General features: G+C 33.2%; 1 protein-coding gene across 4 annotated transcripts in view; it reads right to left on the bottom strand.

Annotated features, from left to right (window-relative positions):
- Positions 1-19,513, bottom strand: part of Col21a1 (collagen type XXI alpha 1 chain) — a 180,899-nt gene that overhangs the window by 3,595 nt on the left and 157,791 nt on the right. For all 4 annotated transcript variants that reach the window (XM_058575208.1, XM_058575205.1, XM_058575207.1 and 1 more), the window contains 10 exons: positions 18,046-18,099; positions 15,814-15,867; positions 12,608-12,661; positions 10,895-10,966; positions 9,140-9,175; positions 6,304-6,348; positions 2,527-2,559; positions 1,576-1,722; positions 1,430-1,484; positions 731-931 (listed from right to left, as the gene is read on the bottom strand). In XM_058575208.1, the coding sequence (XP_058431191.1) occupies positions 731-931; positions 1,430-1,484; positions 1,576-1,722; positions 2,527-2,559; positions 6,304-6,348; positions 9,140-9,175; positions 10,895-10,966; positions 12,608-12,661; positions 15,814-15,867; positions 18,046-18,099 (751 nt within the window). The remainder of the gene's footprint in view (positions 1-730; positions 932-1,429; positions 1,485-1,575; positions 1,723-2,526; positions 2,560-6,303; positions 6,349-9,139; positions 9,176-10,894; positions 10,967-12,607; positions 12,662-15,813; positions 15,868-18,045; positions 18,100-19,513) is intronic.

Raw genomic sequence — 19,513 nt, forward strand, 5'->3', positions numbered from 1 at the left:
GTTTATTACACTTGCTTTTTATTACTTTCATGAAATGTTCAAATTGTTCATGTAATATTAAATAAATAGGTTAGAAGTATCAAACAACATTTCACATAAAATTTCAAAGGCAAAGAAGTAAATTATGAGGCAAAACATAATTTTTCCTGTAATATAAAAAAGAATTCTGAATAAGGTAACAGTACAGAAAGCACCAAAGTCAAAATAAAGGAAATAGTGTCTGTGAGTCTTTTTTTTTTTTTTCCTTTGGTACCAGGGATTGAACTCAGGGACACCTGACCATTGAGCCACACCCCAGCCCCATTTTGTATTTTCTTTAGAGACAGGGTCTCACTGAGTTGCTTAGCACGTCACTTTTGCTGAGGCTGGCTTTGAACTTACGATCCTCCTACCTCAACCTCTTGAGCCACTGGGATTACAAGTGTGTGCCACCACACTGGGCTATGATTTTCTTTTAAAGACTTTATTAAACTCAATTAAAATTTCTAAATGTATTGTCAACATCTGTACCTTCACATGTTCACAATTTTAACCTCTCTGACAGAATATTCAATAAATAGAACAATTGCTCTTTAACACAGTTGACAAATTATTTAAAGGCTTAAGGGTTTACAAAATATTTTTCCATTATGAAAATAAAAATGAACTTTTACCTACTAGGTAAATAACAGGGTTTAAATTTTAAAATGCCCCCTTATTGTTCATTTTCTTACTCAAACAAATTAAGTACCTTTTAGTCCTCTGGCACCAGGACGTCCAGGGGCACCTATTAGTCCAGGAACGCCATCTCTTCCTGGCAATCCAGGAAATCCTCGGGGACCTTCAGGGCCTATGGGACCAGGTGGCCCAGGAACACCTGGGGAACCACGCTGAGATTGGCAGTGATCACAATTTTGAATTCTGCCACTCTGAAGTAAGACTGGTAGCTGAGCTTAAAAACAAAGAAACACCACCCTTTATGTTTAAATGGTGAATAGGAGTTAATAACATTCCTAAGCAATTTTTTAAATGTGAGATTACTCACTATGAGCATATCTCAAAAAATTTAAATTCTAGTAATTTACAGAAATAGTCATTATTCTATTCAATAATTTTATCATAGCAACTGCTTAAAATAGGGCAGAAAGAAAGAGTGCTCCTCCTGCTCAAAAATTGGCAAATTATAGATATTCAAAATATTTAGGCATTGATTTGTCATGATGTGTGTTAATAATTAATGATGAAATAATAATAAATTCCTTCACTAAAAAACAACAAATACATTTAATATTTCATCTTTATAAATATATCCATACCAAAAGCCCAGAGCAAGTCTTATAAATGTCTATTTTCTTCTTTATTTTGGTTATGTCTTCCACAATTTCTACTAAGAATATGGATTATTTTTGCACTTTGAAAGAAGTTATTAAAAACTATGTTTGAGACTTACCTCTTAACACATCAGTGCAAACTTGACGAATAAACTGTTCTGAAAATTCTCTTCCCTGCATCAAAATATCATGGGTTATAAAATTTGTACATGTAGCACAAAAAGCAACAAAAATACACAAACACTGAAAGAAGCAGAATACTTACAGGCTTTCCATCCAATCCTGGAGGTCCCTGAGGACCCGCTTCCCCACGCTGCCCCTTAGGACCCACAGGCCCCATCAGGCCATCCACCCCAGATTCTCCTTTCGGTCCAATGGCACCTCTGATTCCAGGTTCTCCCTTTTCACCTCTCTAAAGCCAAAGTAAATCTTTAGAAATTCCTTTTAAATATTTCAGAAGGCACAACTGCATCATAAAAGTCATAAAGGATATGACATATATATATATATATATATATATACATATACATATATATGTATATATATATATATATATACACACACACATATATATATATTTATTTATTTATTTATATGTACATATACAGATACAAATTATGGAGAAAATACCATCATTGACCAGAAAAGAAATTTCATACCATCTGAACTGTCATTTATCCACACATCCACATCCAGCTAGGCAACTCAAAAATATGCACTATTTACTGAGCATATTGTACAGCGACAGAGTTATAACAATGACATGACATAGTCCTATTCCAAGGCACTTCCATTCTAGTGAGTAGATAAATATAGAGATGCACACTACTTTTCATAGAAAAATGCAGATCCCAGTTGTGAATAATAATTGATGATTTTCTCAACTCTATGACAATTTACACCTAAGTCAGTATAAATGTCCACATTCTTTTTTTTTTACTATTTTAATAAACATTTATTGAATATCCACTATGTTCCAGGTGAATATCCAGTATGTATCAGGGATATTTAAAGCATATTCATACATGACTTTTGCTCTTAGGGGCTCACAGTTAAGTCAGGGATAAATGTCTATATTTTAAAAACCACCAACTAAGAGCTTCTACTGAAGACTATAGAAGATATTTTCTATTTACAACACCAAAATCTAGATATTTACAGTACTGAAAACCCAAACAATGAAGGCTGAGCAAAGATCATATTTGAAGAAACATACCTCTCCTTTTGCACCATGATGGCCTTGAACTCCCTTTGAAAACAGGAAAAAAAACTAATAAATGTGTAAACCTACTAGTATTATGACAAATACCTTTACCACATATTTAATCAAACTTTGATTTTCAGTTTGGAAACTATTGATCGATAGAATTAGTGTCATGAATGGACATAAGAAATCATTATTGCCTTTGTTAAAGAATGCTAGTGACTAGAAAATATGTTACCTGAATAATAAAAAATGTTTGATTTGTATACATTTTTCACCATCAGATATTAATATTTTAATATGCTATAGAGAAAATCATGAAGATTAGAATAGGATTGTGCTGGATTTTAAATGATTATCATTTTAAAGAAAATTAAAACTCAACTGAGATTAAATATAAGGTATGTTCTTTTTATTCTGTGATTCAGACAGGTAATCTATTTTCCCAAGTTCATGTTCTTAAAATTAAATTTTGGTTGAGTACAATTGATAAGGGATGAATTAAAGATACTATTAAAGTGATAAGAGTTACTCCATGGTATATATGTCATAAATCACTCTACTGTCATGTATATCTACAAAGAACAATTTTTTTAAAAAAGTTATTAGAGAGAAAATGCCTATTTCTCCAGTGCCTAAACCATTCATTACTGGTAATTAAGAGATTAGAGAGGTATTATTATATACAATATAGCATTTTTACTGGCTGGACACTATGGTGCTGGGCTTAAAAACAAAGAAACACCACCCTTTATGTTTAAATGGTGAACAGGATTTAGTAAATATTTCTAAGCAATTTTTAAATATATAGGAAAAAATCTGTGATTACTGAATATGTGCATATCTCTTAATAAATTTAATTTCTAGTAATTTCAGAAATAGTTATTATTCTGTTAATAATTTATCAGAGCAGTGGCTGGGGGGCCACTCACTCATCCTTCTAATTACCAGATACATATGGATGGCTCTATTAAATTCTTTTCCACTTATGTCTTTCACATATTCATTCCAATGACATATTAGATGGTACAAATTATCAGAAGAATTCAAATTTTTTATTTTTAAAATTCACTATACACACAGGCTTCAAAATTACCCACCATCAGTTCAGGAAAAGAAATACAGCTTTCACATAGACAAGGAGAGTTTCATATTTTGACTTCGTGAAAATTAAAATCTATTTTAACCAATTTAATATTAATATATAACATTTCACATGATGAAGTTTGAGTTGGGATGTACCTTTTGATTTATTTTCAGGTTCTTTAGGCATGGATATTTAAATTAAACAAAGGGAATAAAAAGTTAGATAAAGTCAATGTTTGTTAGGAAAGAAATGGTAAAGATTTGCGTATTAAAATGTGAGCATAAAACCACCAAATTAAATTTAGTTTTCATATAAAAATCTATTATAGGTTAAGTAATCTGAGAATTTCAACATCTGAAATACTCCAAAATTTGAAATTTTTTGCACACTGATATGATGCCACAAATGGAAACTTAAAAACACTATGTAAGGTGTATATGAAACATAAATGAGTTTCATGTTTAGACCTGGGTCGCATCCCACAGATAGCTCCTGATGTAATATGCAAAGATTCCAAAATTTTAAAAAAATCTGAAATCTGAATTATACTTGGTCCCAAGTGTTTTAGCTGAGGGGCACTCAACCTATAAATAAACAAAACACTTTCTGTAAGGCCATTCTTTAAATATTAAAGGCTTGTTTCTGAAGATGCAGAAGTGATTCCTAACAGACAAAATCCTACATACACACCAGAGTCAATGTAAGAGGACAGACAAATAGTAAATTGTAGGGATGAGAAATAAATTAGAGCTGAAACTGGAAACAGCTGTCACCAGAGAATCCATTAAGATGATTTCGTGAGAAAAACTGTTTACTTGGACTTCATTCACAAAACAGGGGCCTAAAAATCACACACATGCAGCACTTGATAAAATGACAGGTAACTAAGACTGTTTATATGAAGAAGTTGGGACAGCTATTTGGCTATGGAAAAGCAATAGCAGCTCTGACCCCTGGTACTCAAGGGAGGCTCAGTTCCTGACAGTGGGAAATGAAGCTTCCAATAAACCCAGGGCAGAAGCTTTCTGGAGAATTTGAATCCTGTCTTAGTGGAGAGAGCACATTATTTTCCTTGAGAAGTAGGAAAACAAAAAATAAAGTTAATGGGACCTTGGAGGAAAAACCTTCTATAAGCCAGTAACTAGTTGTTTGATCTTGAATTTCAAAGAACATATCCTTCCATTCAGAGTTACTGTTAATAAGAACTTTTGGTGTGAGTCCCTGGGCTGTGGAGCTTGAATGAATAAGGGGTAGAGATCCTTTGAGAACAGCTATTTCTAGATACTCTGAGGGCTCACTCTGTCTTGCCAGGGAGGGGAACAAAGATAGAGCTGGGTGCATCATCAGTTGAGTTTGAGTCAAATTGAGGAGCACAAAAATTAAGAGATCTTTCTTTTAATTTTACATAGGCACACTCAATTAATTTCTTTTCAGTGGCTTTTGATTCTACTGTTAGCTTCTAAATTCTTAAAATGTAGCACTTACCTCCATTCTATATTACAGACAAACTAATATAATTGTGTATGATGAGTGTGTGTGTGTGTGTGTGTGTGTGTGTGTGTGTGTGTTTTACTAAGAATTGAACCCAGAAACATTTTACCACTGAGTTACATCCCTATCCCTTTTTGAGACAGGGTCTCACTAAGTTGCTGAGGCTGGCCTTGAAATTGGTGATCCTTTTGCCTTACCCTCCAGAGTCACTCAGATTGCAGGTGTGCACCATAGTGTCCAGCGTGTGTGTGCATGTGTGTGTGTGTGTGTGTATGTATGTGTGTGTGTATGTATATATATACATATATATATATATATATATATATATATATATATATATATATATATATATATATATATCTTCAAACACTATTCGGTGGGCTATCATATTCCTCCAAGTGAGGGACCCAGAGAGATACTGCTATAGTTTTATTACCCTATCTACAGAGCTGGTATAATTGCTCAATCTTTCTTCTACCCACATTCAGAGCAAGAGGTCCCCTCATGGGAAGACTCACATATCCAGCTTGCCCTTTCAGTCCAGTCCAAACTAGAATTAAACTGACACTGAAGTTATAGCACTACAGCAGCAAACATGCTACATAAGTATTAATCACTTCCGTGCTTTTGGCTCTGACTGATCTTATGTGCCACATGGCATCTCACTGGAGCATTACCTAATGAGAAGGGTTCAGTCAGGGGAGAAGCAGAGCAACTTCTTATATATTTGTTTCACAACACAGTCCCTAGGGAGAGCATTTTAGTAAGTCTCTGGAGTAGTAAATTATCTCTCTGAGCAAACTACAGGGAAACAAGTAACATTCCTTCACCATGTGTGCCCCCCACTATAAACAGTTAAAGAAGAAAAGATTAAATGGGAAATATGGAGATATGGCCAGCTGCCTCTGGTCAGTAACAGGGTTACCCTAAGAAACAGGTAAAATTTTCTACTTTTAGTCAATAATTTAGCCAGAGTTGGTGGGGGGAGACACTATAAGCCAAAGTTCACAGCCACTACTGTTATCAGGATTAGAAAATGAAAATATAAAAACAAAATCATTATTCCACTACCACCCAGCAGTTCCATCCTTCTATGCTTAAAGTGTGTTACATCTATGCTTGCCTCAATCATTATTACTTCAAACTAAACTTCTCTCAGCATGGCCCAGTTACTCGTTATTTCATTTTTTATGAAAGAAAAACAAAAATACCTGTTGCCCAGGAATCCCTTGTCTTCCAGTTTCTCCTTTCTGTCCCTTTAAAATTTAATAAACATTAATGATTAGTTTATACATATGATATGATCACATCTGCAATATGTTATACGTTATCCTGAAGTCTCAAAGAAATATCACAAAAGCAGTGATATAAATATGTATAAATTAATAGGAAAGTTGGTTAATCAGAGAAAAAAAGAAGTGAGAAGCAGTCAATCTAAAGCTAATGGTTAAATGAATAGAGACAGGAACAAACAACTGATTTCAAGGGAACATGTAAATAATTTCAAATAATGAGGATATTGTACAAGAAAATGGTTGTTTAGTTTTTGTTTTGTATTGGGGCCTTGCACATAATAGGCAATAACTCTACCATCCACAGAGCATGAGAAGAGTTTTAAAACCCAATGGATGTTAACATTTTAATAACTTCAATGACAAACATATATTTAGTTTTAACTACTTTTAAATTTTTCTTTAAAAAATTAAAAATGTACTATTATATTTTAGTAAGACAACATTTGAAAAAAAATCTTTAAAGCAGGACAAATAAAAGAAAAATTAAAAAGCTAAAACCACATTTCTCTATTAAATATTTTTGATATCAAAATAAGACATTATGCCAGATTCAAGCACTACAACCCTACATTAGACAAGATAATTAATAGTTTCCTTTTTTTGTGGTGGGGAGTACTGGGGATTGAACTAAGAGGCACTTGATCACTTAGCCACATTCCCAGCACTATTTTGTATTTTATTTAGAGACAGGTTTTCACTGAGTTGCTTTGCACCTTGCTTTTGCTGAGGCTGGCTTTGAACTGGAAATGCTCCTGCCTCAGCCTCCAGAGCTGCTGGAATTACAGGTGTGCAGCCCCACTACTGGCTAATTAGTAGTTTCTAAGAAGATTAATGACTAATAATATAACAATGAATGATCTAGTGACTAAAATTTTAAATCATTCTTGCCTATCAACATTCATTTCCTTATATAAGTGAATTCCCAATATTTACTGAGGAGCACCTATTTGTTGGCATGTAGGGACAGTGAAACAAAGGTGTCAGGAATGTGTGGTGAGAAGGTAGGCACTTACATCAAGAATGAGAAAAATAGTGCCTGATAAGTATACAATATATAGTTAAATATCTGGGCTGGGAATTTAGGAAGGGACATTTGAGAAGGTAGGGAACGTGACTCACCCTTGAGTACAACCTGGAAGGATAAGTGAGAAGCAGCCTTTTAAGGAAAAGAATGAAGAGTGAGATTGAGAAATCAGGCAAAGGGCAGAGCAAGCAGCTCCTTTTGGTTAAAGCAGCTGAGCAAGAATAGACAATAGGGGCTAGAGACACAAGAAGGAAAAAAAAAAAAAAAAAACCTTTGCAAAAGAAGATTCCATCAAACCAGGAGGCACTTTATGGAACAGACAATCTTGAATGTGTGGGGCACTGTTAAAGGATTCCTAAGCAGGTGCATGATGTAGGTACTGCATGTTGATGAAAGTACAGGAAGAAGAGTGTCCACGGGGCTCAAGAGAGCATTTAGGAAAACATCACAGTAACCCAGGACCCCCCAATAAGAAATAATTAGGATAGTGGGGACAGCAAAAAGGGACCACATTCAAGAGGTAGTTCATAGCTGATTGAATGACTGAATGTGAAAAGAGAGAAAGAAGGTTTGGGGTCAATCTACAATGTTTTTATGAGGGTGAGGAGGTGGTTGTGTGGTGGTACCAACTACTGTGAGAAAGTATAAGGAGCAGGAAGTGGTTGATGGGGAAAGACAACAAATTTAATTTTGTACAAGTTGAATTTGGGGCATCCAAATGTAATACCAAGAAGGCCACTGGAACATGCAGGTCTGGAACCCAGAGACACTGAAAATTTACCTCACTACAAATTTTAAGGTTAACTTAAGGTAATTATAATAATACTTGAAGATTTTTCAGTTGAAAAAATAAACTGGGAAAATCCCTGAATTTTGACATGCCACTCTACAAGATTTCATACATGTTATGAAGAATAAATTTATGAGAAAAGACTACTGAGACTATGAATTTAGCAGACTGTAATGATTATTACTTCAATTTGAAATTTCTTCCTATGTCTCCATGATTTTTATATTTGTGACCTGTTTCAAAATGTTTTTTTTTTACTTTAAGTATCATTTTCAAAATTTATAAAATTTAAGAAATAATAGATAAAACTTATGTCAGATAAGTATATCATTGACTCAGCTAAGGGCTTCCTATTCCTGTGTCTTTCTTTAGTTAATGAAAATTAAAAATAAAATTAAAAAAAAAACACTCTACAGTCACTTACGTTAATTAAGATGGTACTATCCTTGTCTTCTAAAATAGAAGCAGGGCTCTTCTTTGCCTTTGTTGCCAGGATACCTAAAACTGAATGTCTTTCTAAAGTGCCTGGTTTTCTTAAGTGTAATATCATTTTCTAGTATAAATTCTCCCTCCACATATTCGCTTGAACATATTTTCTAACTTGGTACTAGTGGTTTCTCATCAAAATTTTTTGCCATAAAGTATGCACACTATGAATATCTAAATCAAATGGTGTCAGAAGCACGTAATAAAATCTGTCTTTATCTTGTGGAATCATTTTGTTCTTAAGTTTTCTACCAGAGCAAAATGGTAAAGAATCTTGAAGCCACATTAGATGTTGTCTGGGAAACTCAGTAGCAAAAGGAGAAAGATAGGATTGAACAATCAGAAATCGATGGTGAAACAGGAAGAAATTGTAAAACCTTTAAAAGAATTTAACAGGACAGAGTCCTCATTTTATTACTATGCCAAAAACAAACAAAAATAAAGCAACATACCTGACTGCCTTTTTCTCCTTGATTTCCTTTGTCCCCCTGCAAAAAAGCAGTTAATGGACATTATAATCTAGCACATTTTATATCTTTTAAAATGAGCATGTTTTTCTTTAGCAAATTCCAACAGTGCTTTCATATACAGAAGCTAACTCCGGATCCAATTATTTTGGGAGACAGTAAAACCATACTATGCCAAAATTATATTTTGGAAGAACACTCTTGTTCTCCTACATTATTTTACCAGGAAGAACATTTCTCTATATTGTTCATAGTTTGAGGTTAAACAAAATAACAGAAGAGGGCTTATTTTGACAAACATTGTTTTATAAAATCAAACTGAAAATCTTCCATTAAACTAATAGTAGCCACAAGTTTATAGGAAACAATGACAAAGTAAAACACGCTGCTGTTTAAATGATATTTTAGAAAACAAATACTTCAAATGGGCTTTTGAAGGAAAATTCATATTCCATAATAATAAGTTTCACAATTTCTCAACTAGAAGGGAAATGAGAGACCGACTGGTACAATGCCCTCATTTCATAGATATGAAACTGCTATCAGGAAAGGTAAGCACTTGACCCAAGTTGAAGGGACACTGTTTCCAAATTTTGTTTCTACCTCATCATCCTATTTAATCAGAGTTGAGAGTTTACAAAAAATACAGATTTTCTTTTTAATGACATATTTTTTAATAAGAAAAATTCTCTTAAGTCCTAACATTCATTCCCCAAAGATTTACTTAACATCCACTAACATTTAATGAGGGGTCATCCCTGTCTTAGCAAAGGATGTCTTCCGCCCATTGGAATAAAAAGGTCAAGAAGTGTGTGCCCTAATCTAGAGGCAAAGTAGATTATACAAAAGGGAAACCAAAATAAAATGGTAGAAAACTGAAATCACCAGGGAGATGAAAACATATGTATGGGTTTGTGTCTTTCCAGAATAACAGCATATTTACTTTTAACCTGAAATACTGAATTTGCATGAGCATGAACTCCTTTGGCACATGCACTCCATTGTTGCTGAATGCCTTCCAAAAAATAATGGTTTTTAGACAGATTCAGGATTCAGGATTCCTTTACTTGACCAAAATGAGAGAAAGAGGGAGAGGAGCGGGAGGACACTTAGTGTTACTGGTACACCTCATCAAAACATTTAAAATGAGATAGATTTGTTTTTTAAACATAATTTTCAGTGAAACTCTATGTAACAGAGTTATAAACAGGAATTCATGGTCAAATATTGTAGTTGTAATTTTTACCCTCTCAGAATTCTGTCCCAATTTTGGTAAGAATTGTGTTCATATTTTGGTAAGAGTGGCACATGTTTGTTTTTTTATTTGTTTGTTTGTTTTGTAGTGCTGGGGAATTGAACCCATGGCTTTGTGTATGCAAGGCAAGCACTCTACCAACTGAGCTATATCCCCAGCCCAAGAGTGCCAGATGATGAATAAAAGCAAATTCCTGGGTCATTTGAATTGACTGCAAAAAAAAAAAATCTCAAATTTTTAATGGTATATTTATATTTTCTGATTTGCGTGCTTCTTCTCAGGTCTTCATATAGGAGATAATGCCCTTACAGGGGAGAGATGCCAGAGCTACTAAGCATGGGACTGAACACATTCCACAGAGACCAGAGATGGAAGGAGGCATCTCATTACAAACATAATCAGCCCTGTATGCCAATTTTATGAGAGGAAAACTTAAATGAATGTGACTGAATAAAAGAGATGTATAAATATTAAACAATGAATACCGCTTTTCCTTGAATTCCCGGTAGGCCCATATATCCAGGTTCCCCTGGGAGACCTCTTGCTCCTGGTTCTCCCTAGAAAACAGAAATTCTGTGACTATCACAGATCTGCTTGTGAAAAACACCACTGCTTTATCTCTCCGTAACATTTCAAATTTAAGATACACAGTTAAAAAATGGGTGGACAGACTTATTACCATAGAAATTTGTAAAGAATGAAAAGTTTATTGGCATCCCAATAAAATTTCCTACCTTTGCCAGTTGAAAGACTGATAGCATTCATATTTTAAAATTTTATAAATATGTGGTATTTTTATTATACTTCATATCCATAACAATGAACTGAATAATCATTTAATATAAAATAATAAACAGATATTTTTGTTACTGTAAGTTTACTATAACCTTCTTCTAGTCTTTAAGATTGCTTTTTCTCATATTGCTACTTAAAAAGACACTTTTTTGTTACAAATCAAATAAACAAGAAGTTATTGAAAAGTTCATTACCCACTATTTTTACTTCATTATTTTTTGTCTCATTCCAACTCACTATATATAGTTTAGCTAACAAAATGTGCTCACTACATATGCATAATTTTATGTCTTTTAACCTTCAAACATATTAGTATTATGAAGCTGTTTATGTTACATTACATACTTTAAAAATGTTTTCGATTACAGAAGAATATTCAACTTTCTTAATTTACTATTTTATTTAATAAAATTCATACTATTTGCATTATAGTTTTCATGGTTTTTATTTTATATTGTTGGGACAAACATTCTTGTACATAAATTTATGCAAGTTTATATTTTGTTCTTTATAGATATGGAATGTTATTGTCTTAGAAATAAATTCATGAACTGTTTTCAGTACAGGAAATATTATATATGAGTTAACTCAATTTCTTCATTCCCCATCATCCTGTAGAGATTTTCCTTTCTGAAATAAGGATTTGTAAAAAAAAAATGACAATATTTAAAATATGTGTGTGAGAAAACATGATTCTGAACATGCTTCGTGAGGTTTTGTTTTGTCATTAGTCTCAAACTATCACTTTACTATGGTTCACTCTCTTATGAAAACAAAGTTATCTCTCTCTCTCTTTCTCTCTCTCTCTCTCTCTATCTATCTCTGTGTGAGTGTGTGTGTGTGTGTGTGTGTGTGTGTCTGTCTGTCTGTCTGTCTCTATTGGTGCTGGGATAGAATCCAGAGCCTCACACATGCAAGACAAAGGCTCTACCAGTGAACTACATCCCCAGACCCTAAGTTGTATTCTCTTTGCTCATTGTGTCTACTCCTGAGATATTAAATATTGCTCTAGATTTTTAAAGACTGAAGAATTTTAAATTCTATTGAAATAAACATCAACCATTTGGCTTGAAGAAAATGCATTTGTGAGAGTCAACCACTTAAGAAAGTTGCATTCTTTGGATTAGAAAAGTATATTCTCATTAGGGTATAACATATCATTTCTAGAAAAAAAAAATAAGCCTAAGTTTATTTCATGTCTTTATTACCCAAGGATACAGTATCTAAAAAATAAAAATGAAATCCTATATTGACCATTTCCTTTCATGTATATTAATTTTGTAATATAGGTAATCCTTAATTTCAAGTACATTTTTAAGTGATAAAAATGATAATGTTCTTAATTAATAAATGGAGTGTATAATTTCTTTGAAAATATTCCAAGTGCATCAAACAACAATTACCTTGAGCCCAGAAGGTCCAGGTATTCCTTGAAGTCCAGGCTCACCTTTGCTTCCCTATCAATGCATCAAAAACATTTGAATTAAAAAAAAACATAGTCACAATAATCTGATACAGACACTTAAAAGAATATATTTAAAATAAGCTTTATATTTTCAGCTTTCCGATTGCTTGAAACAGATGCTATAAATTAAGAGAAACTCATTTATTAATAGAAATTCATTTAAGCAAATTACTGAGCCTGCATATTTATAAGGTTGTTTAAAAGCAAGTGTTAAAGCTGGTAGCTCCAAGTATAGGGGAAGAGAAGAAAATCTTTAGCTGAGTCTCCACACCTCACAGGTGGGAGCCATGAACTTCAACAGCATCTCCTGGGATGAGAATCCTAATCCTTGTCTTGTTTCTCTTTTTCAGTAGGACTCACCTTCAGTATGTAATTGAAGAAAAGAAACGTAGCTTCAAATATGCAATGGATGTTTGTTTGTTTGTTTCAAGAAATATGAATCAGAAAATGTTTAGTTTTTTTTTTTTTTGAAGATTCTGATGAAGTCCTAACAGATGAAAATTTGGAAAGCAAGACCAAATTGACAAAGCAAAAAAATTAATATAGGAAAAGAGAACAGTATGAGAGAGTCGGGGGAGGGATAGATAGATATTGAGAGACAGAGAAAAAAACACACAAAATCTGCTGGCTAATAAGGTGAGATTGTCAAATATAGTTATGGTTTTCAAACACTTGGATACCCCAAATCACAAGCCCATGTCTGACAAAAGCTCCTAATTAAACAGGTTAGTTAGTATGCATCTATCAGGGGAAGAAATGATCACCTAGCACCAACTTGGGTTCACTAATAAGTAAAGAAAATTTACAACTTTTAAAATGTTTTCTAGACAACTCATGGTAAGAAACACATGAATGTGGGGCTGGGGATGTGGCTCAAGTGGTAGCGCACTCGCCTGGCATGCGTGCGGCCCGGGTTTGATCCTCAGCACCACATACAAACAAAGATGTGTCCGCCAAGAACTAAAAAATAAATATTAAAAAAAATTCTCTCTCTCTCTCTCTCTTTTTAAAAAAAAAGAAAAGAAACACATGAATGTAATATTTGGATTTAATTTAGGCATTTAAGCATAATATTATGGAATCATAAAACAATGGTTCCTTAAAATTTCTAATTTTACAAGTGATTGGTTAAAACTCACAGAAGTGACAAGACTTGTCCAAAGTTACATGATTTGATTATGCCAATATATCTTAATATAATTTATTTAATGTTAAAAAACTTAAGTATATAGTAGTATGAAAAAGTAGGCTAATAAATATTAATGAATATTTTTAAAAGAGGAATTGTAATCTGAATTGGAAGATTTCTGAAGATCAACTAGAGTGTCAGCCTCATCCATACACTATTTAATAGTGTTTTTGTCACACTGTAGCTAGAACTTCTACCAATGCTACTAAAGGTACAGAATTGATAAACAGTTAATAAAATTCTCAGTAATATGCTAATACACAGTTAACTGAGCTAAATCCAGCCAAACATATGTTTTTGAAATAAAGTTCTATCAGAACACAGTCATATTCCAAACTCATTCATTTCTATATTGCCCATGGATGCTACATATTGCAACAGCAAAACTGAGTCACTGCAATAGAGACAATATGACCCTCAAAACCAAAAATATTTAATATCTGGTTCTTTGCAAAAAGTGCAAGATGAGGGAAAACTTTGCAAAAAGTGCAAGATGAGGGAAAACTTTGCAAAAAGTGCAAGATGAGGGAAAACAACTATTAGGAAATCATATAAAAATAAACAAACGTGAGCAAACAGCTACTTGCTAACCCAGCTAATTGCCTATACATCCAGCATTTACTCAAATAGTGGATGCTAAAATAAAAGCATTGTTCTAAAGTCTTTTTATGGAAAATCCAGTAGGTTTTATAGACCTTCAGCTCAGTGTGAGCCAATAGTGTAATGTGTCCTGTAAAAAAGATGATGAAATGTCAGGCTGCAATCTTAAGAATTAGGGCATTCAGAAGACAATGGGAGAGACCTACTCTATATCCTCCTTATCTATGAAGAACTTCTACTTAGCCAGCCCATTCATTCAAGGGTTTTATACTAATTCTGACACTTACCGCTGCTAGGACTCATGATACTCCAAACATCCACAGGATTCACCACCAATAAAGGAGTAGCTACTTTTCCCGTATCATTGGACTCATTTCAATATTTCCTTTTTCTTTAAATATTTTAGAAATTAAAAATAGACTAGATTAGATCATCTCCTCATCTGGTATGCCAGGGTCTTTTCCCCTGGAACCTTGTCTGGTCAAAGGCTGAATGCTTCCAAAACAGCTACTCCATCACTTCCGTTTGGAAAGTTATCCTAAAATCTATACACTAAACAGTTGGGAATGGTTTCCTGAGTTTAGTCCAGAAAAGAACTTAGTTTATTCTCGGTCTTATGTATACAGCTTCTTTGTCCCACCTTAGAATTTCTAGACAATATGGAAGGCATAGTTAACAAGCATTTCATTGACAAAGCTGGTAAACTGGCCCACAAGCTAAATCTAAGAAAGGGGGAAAAATCAGTCTCTTAACACAAGACTCTATATTTACAGATTGGTCAAACTGTTATATTAAAGAGTTTCAGTTTTACCTTAAGGATAACCTAACCTGATGTTCTAAATGTATTTGTTAAGCTTACCTTACATTTTTTTTAAAAAAATCTGAAAGTAAAGATAGAATGTTATCTTAACCATAGGAATAAGGTAGCATGTGTTTTAACAAAATTTATTAAAAATCCATATGCATTCTAATAAATAAAAATATCAAAAAAAGAAGACTAGAAAACTGATAAGAGCCTTGCTCAATCATAACTATGAATGCTCTTGGGTTGGTGCCTTTATCTCCAAGCTCCAATAAGCTCTAAGCATTCTTCAATGCTCCTTGAAACACCTAAAAGGAAGGAGAGACCAACTAATGAGGGACTCTGCCCCATCTCCAGCTTAAGCCTGACCTGATTTATTTTAGCCTGTTTCAAATGCTGAGCTTTTGTCTAAGGTTTCATCCTTACAAGTGAGTGTTTGTAGAATGAAAACCGCATTCATAATAGAATCAACATAGTTAAAATTGTCACTGAAGTTATAAATGGTCACTGTGATCCTATAAGCTCTCAATCTTATGACCCTTATCATACCTACCTTCAATCCTGGTGTGCCAGGCTGACCTGGTGAGCCACTGCTTCCCATCAAACCCTACATTTTAAAGTGGGAATTTCAAAAGTGATTTAGAGAAAAATATTTTAAAATAGTAAATGCATTTCCACGTTACACATTCTCGTAATTAATCCACAAAATCATAATATAGTACCTTCAAACAAAAATAAAAAAATAAAACCGCAAGACAGAATGAAGGCTAGCAGAGCCCTTATAATGCTGATGTCCAAAAGACCAAAAAAAAGAGCAAAGAAATCTTTATGTGAGGAAATGTTTATTTTTTCAAACTGTTCAATTTGTCATGATGGCTAAGAAGTAGTTTTCTTCATAGGTATTATCTCAATCAACATTGCTTAAAACTTCTATTATCCTGAACAATATTTTAAGATAATTACAATGTAACATTTTCTGACTATAATAACCTTTCCTCAAGTTACAAAATTGCCACATTTTTAACTAATCATTTGGTTCAAAACAAGAAAATGATAACTACTTTGGCAAGTAGGACCTTATTTAATTTAGAGACTACTATTATATAGAAATTATATGATAATATATATATATATACACATACATTATATATATGTATTTCCACATTCCACATTACATATATATACATATATATGTGTATATATATATATATATATATGCACTATAAATAGATATACATGCATGCACACATACAAACACTTGACAAAGGAAATGTAATGTGGAAAAATTTCAAATATTAGAAAGCATAATTTCAGTATGTTCATAATAAAAACACCATGACACTACAATCCTTTGCTGTCAAGTTACAATGTTATTGCCACTACAAAACATGAAATTTGCTAGTTCATAGCAAGTGTGCCAAATATTAGAAATGTTACACATAGCTATTCTTGAGGTCAATGGATACTAGTCAATTCCTCCATTTTTCTAGATAGCTTTTATTAATAACTAAATTTAATTGATTATTTTAATATATAACCTGGTAGTGATGGTGAAACTAGAGGAAGAGTATTCTATTTTGAAGGGAAGATACTTCTTTAAGTCTTCTTAAAATTTGAATGCATACTTAATAGACATTTTCCTTATTTACTCTGGCATGCAAAATTCACCAAATCTTTCATTCACTAAGTCTGGTTTTTAATTTATCTATTTTTTATAATTTAAAGTCATCAACTTCAAATGTGAAAATGATCTGTTTTACTTGAATAAAAAGCTATTAGAGGCAGTTTGATTCATAAATTAAAGATCAACATCATGTCTAGCAATAAACTTACAATTTCTCTGGAATCTTGCATACATAATTGAATTTTCATAATTTTCAATATAAAACTCATATGTTTCTTATACTCCTGAAAATTCTAAAACAATTTCTTCACTGGTTTAGAAACATTTGCATATGACCTCTTCTAAATACATTATCTTTCATTTTTTTTATAAATTATTAAAAATGAAAAAAGAATATTCATCGTGTTTTATACTTTATCATGGTTCTTAGTACTCTTTTTTGGGGGGTTGGGGGTTACCAAGGATTGAACTCAGAGGCACTTGACAACTGAGCCACATCTCCAACCCTGTTTGTATTTTATTTAGAGACAGGGTCTCACTGAGTGGCTTAGTGCCTCGCTTTTGCTGAGGCTGGCTTTGAAATCACAATCTTCCTGCCTCAGCCTCCCAAGTCGCTGGGATTTCAGGTATGTGTCACTGTGCCCAGCTAGTATTCTTTTTTAATGAATAATTAGCATATTTGTTTTCTGATTTTTCTACAGTAAGGGTCCTGATATTAGTTTTTTAATTATATGGTGTGTGTGTGTGTGTGTGTGTGTGTGTGTGTGGTTTTTTTGTTGTTGTTGTTATTGTTTTTTACTGGGGTGCTCTGTCACATCCTAAGATTTTTATTTTATTTTGAGGTGGTGTCTCACTAAGTTTCCCAGGCTGGCATCAAACTTGCAATCATCCTGTCTCAGCCTCCCAGCTTGCTAGGATTACAAGCAAGCATTACCAATCCTGACTTTGACCTTAAAGTGACCAACTCTTTGAGAGTCTAAAGAAATCTTGACACCTCAAGAAAAATGGTAATCTATAATTTTTAAATACAAATGGATGAAATTTGTGGACTTCAAAAATCTCATTGTTGTATCTTATCTAGTTTCATGAATTCCAAAACACAAACTCCTGGTACTTAGTAACAACATTTTAAACACCATCATGATAACAATTTTGACCTACTGGTATCCCTGGAGCTCCTTTTTTTCCTAGTGGTCCTGGAGGTCCAATTTCTCCCTAAAAATCAAATACAGACCATATTTTAAACCTTGTATATCAATAATTCTCAGAAATTTTCTACCAAAGCACTACAAAATGAAAATTCAATATTAGTCATTCTAATTTGATACTATAGCCAGGTAAAGCAGAAATATCAGGAATTTAACACCTTAGAGACCTGGGGCTAGATTCTGCATAATCGCTGTCTTATAATTTCATTGTGAAATTTGGAGTGACACTTGCCATTCTACCAAAGGCACCTGGTTGAAGCTATATTTGGCAAGGATTTGGAACTGTGAAGAAATCTTGCCAAAGGTAGAGATGTAGAACCCAAAAAGATGAGTGGTTAAGGGTGCATGCTCAGCTATTGGGGAACAATGTGGGCCAGATATGGGGAGGAGGCAGAAATCTCAATAGCCATGACAACCTTGAAATTTCAAAGTGGACTAAAATGCTATCTGAGGCTACCAGGTAACAGCGCCCCATTTCCCAGCAAGGCTGACAGAACTCCCTCCAGATGAAAATGAAGCAATGAGCTCACAATCAACAATAAAGAAGCAGGGGACAGCAAGTCACACAATGGAGAGGGAACAGAATAACAAAGTACAAATATTGAAATTTAAAACTACATATGAGATCTTTAAAAATCAAAAAATAGAATCATGAAAAACTATCAGGTCTGAAAATATGAGACTATTAAGAAAAAAAAAGATATGGTTTGAAAAATTAGAGCTCCTACAAGTTAAAAATACGATTGCTTCTAAATTTAAAAAAAAAAATTGTTAGTTTAAAAAAGATTCAACTCAGTAAAGGAAGAATAAGTAAAGTAAAAGGCATATTCAGAAACATTCAGCCAGAACACAAGACAAAATTAAAGAAATGAAAATTGAAGGTGGTGTTAAGAGATAGAGTATAAAATTAGAAGGAATAAGATATTTCAGAGGGCTGGGGCTGTAGCTCAGTGGCAGAGCACTTGCCTAGCATGTGTGAAGCATTGGGTTCGACCCCCAGCACCACATAAAAATAAACAAATAAATAAAGGCATTGTGTCCATCTCCAACTATAAAAATAAAATAAAAAAATTTAAAAAGGTATTCCAGAAATAGAGAACAGAGAGAATAGAGGTAATATGAAGATAACAGCTGAATTTTTCAGGAATTAACAGAAATTGTTTCATAGAGCCAGGAAGAAAACTGAATTCCCAGCAGGATGAATATAGAGAAGTCCACTTCTAGACACATTGTAGCGAGTTTCATAACAATAAAAATAAATAAAATACCTTGAAAGAACCCAAAAGGAAGGAATAGATCATTTACAAAAGAATGATAGTTAAAATGACAGCAAATTTTTATGGTGTTAATTAACAATGGAAATCAGGAGACAATGGGAAAAAAACCTCAATTTATTAAAAAAAAATAATAGTCAATTTTGG

The sequence above is a fragment of the Marmota monax genome, unplaced genomic scaffold (assembly GCF_021218885.2).
Source record: "Marmota monax isolate L192 unplaced genomic scaffold, Marmota_monax_Labrador192_F-V1.1 WCK01_AAM20220418_F8-fsc00116, whole genome shotgun sequence".
Lineage (NCBI taxonomy): Eukaryota > Metazoa > Chordata > Mammalia > Rodentia > Sciuridae > Marmota > Marmota monax.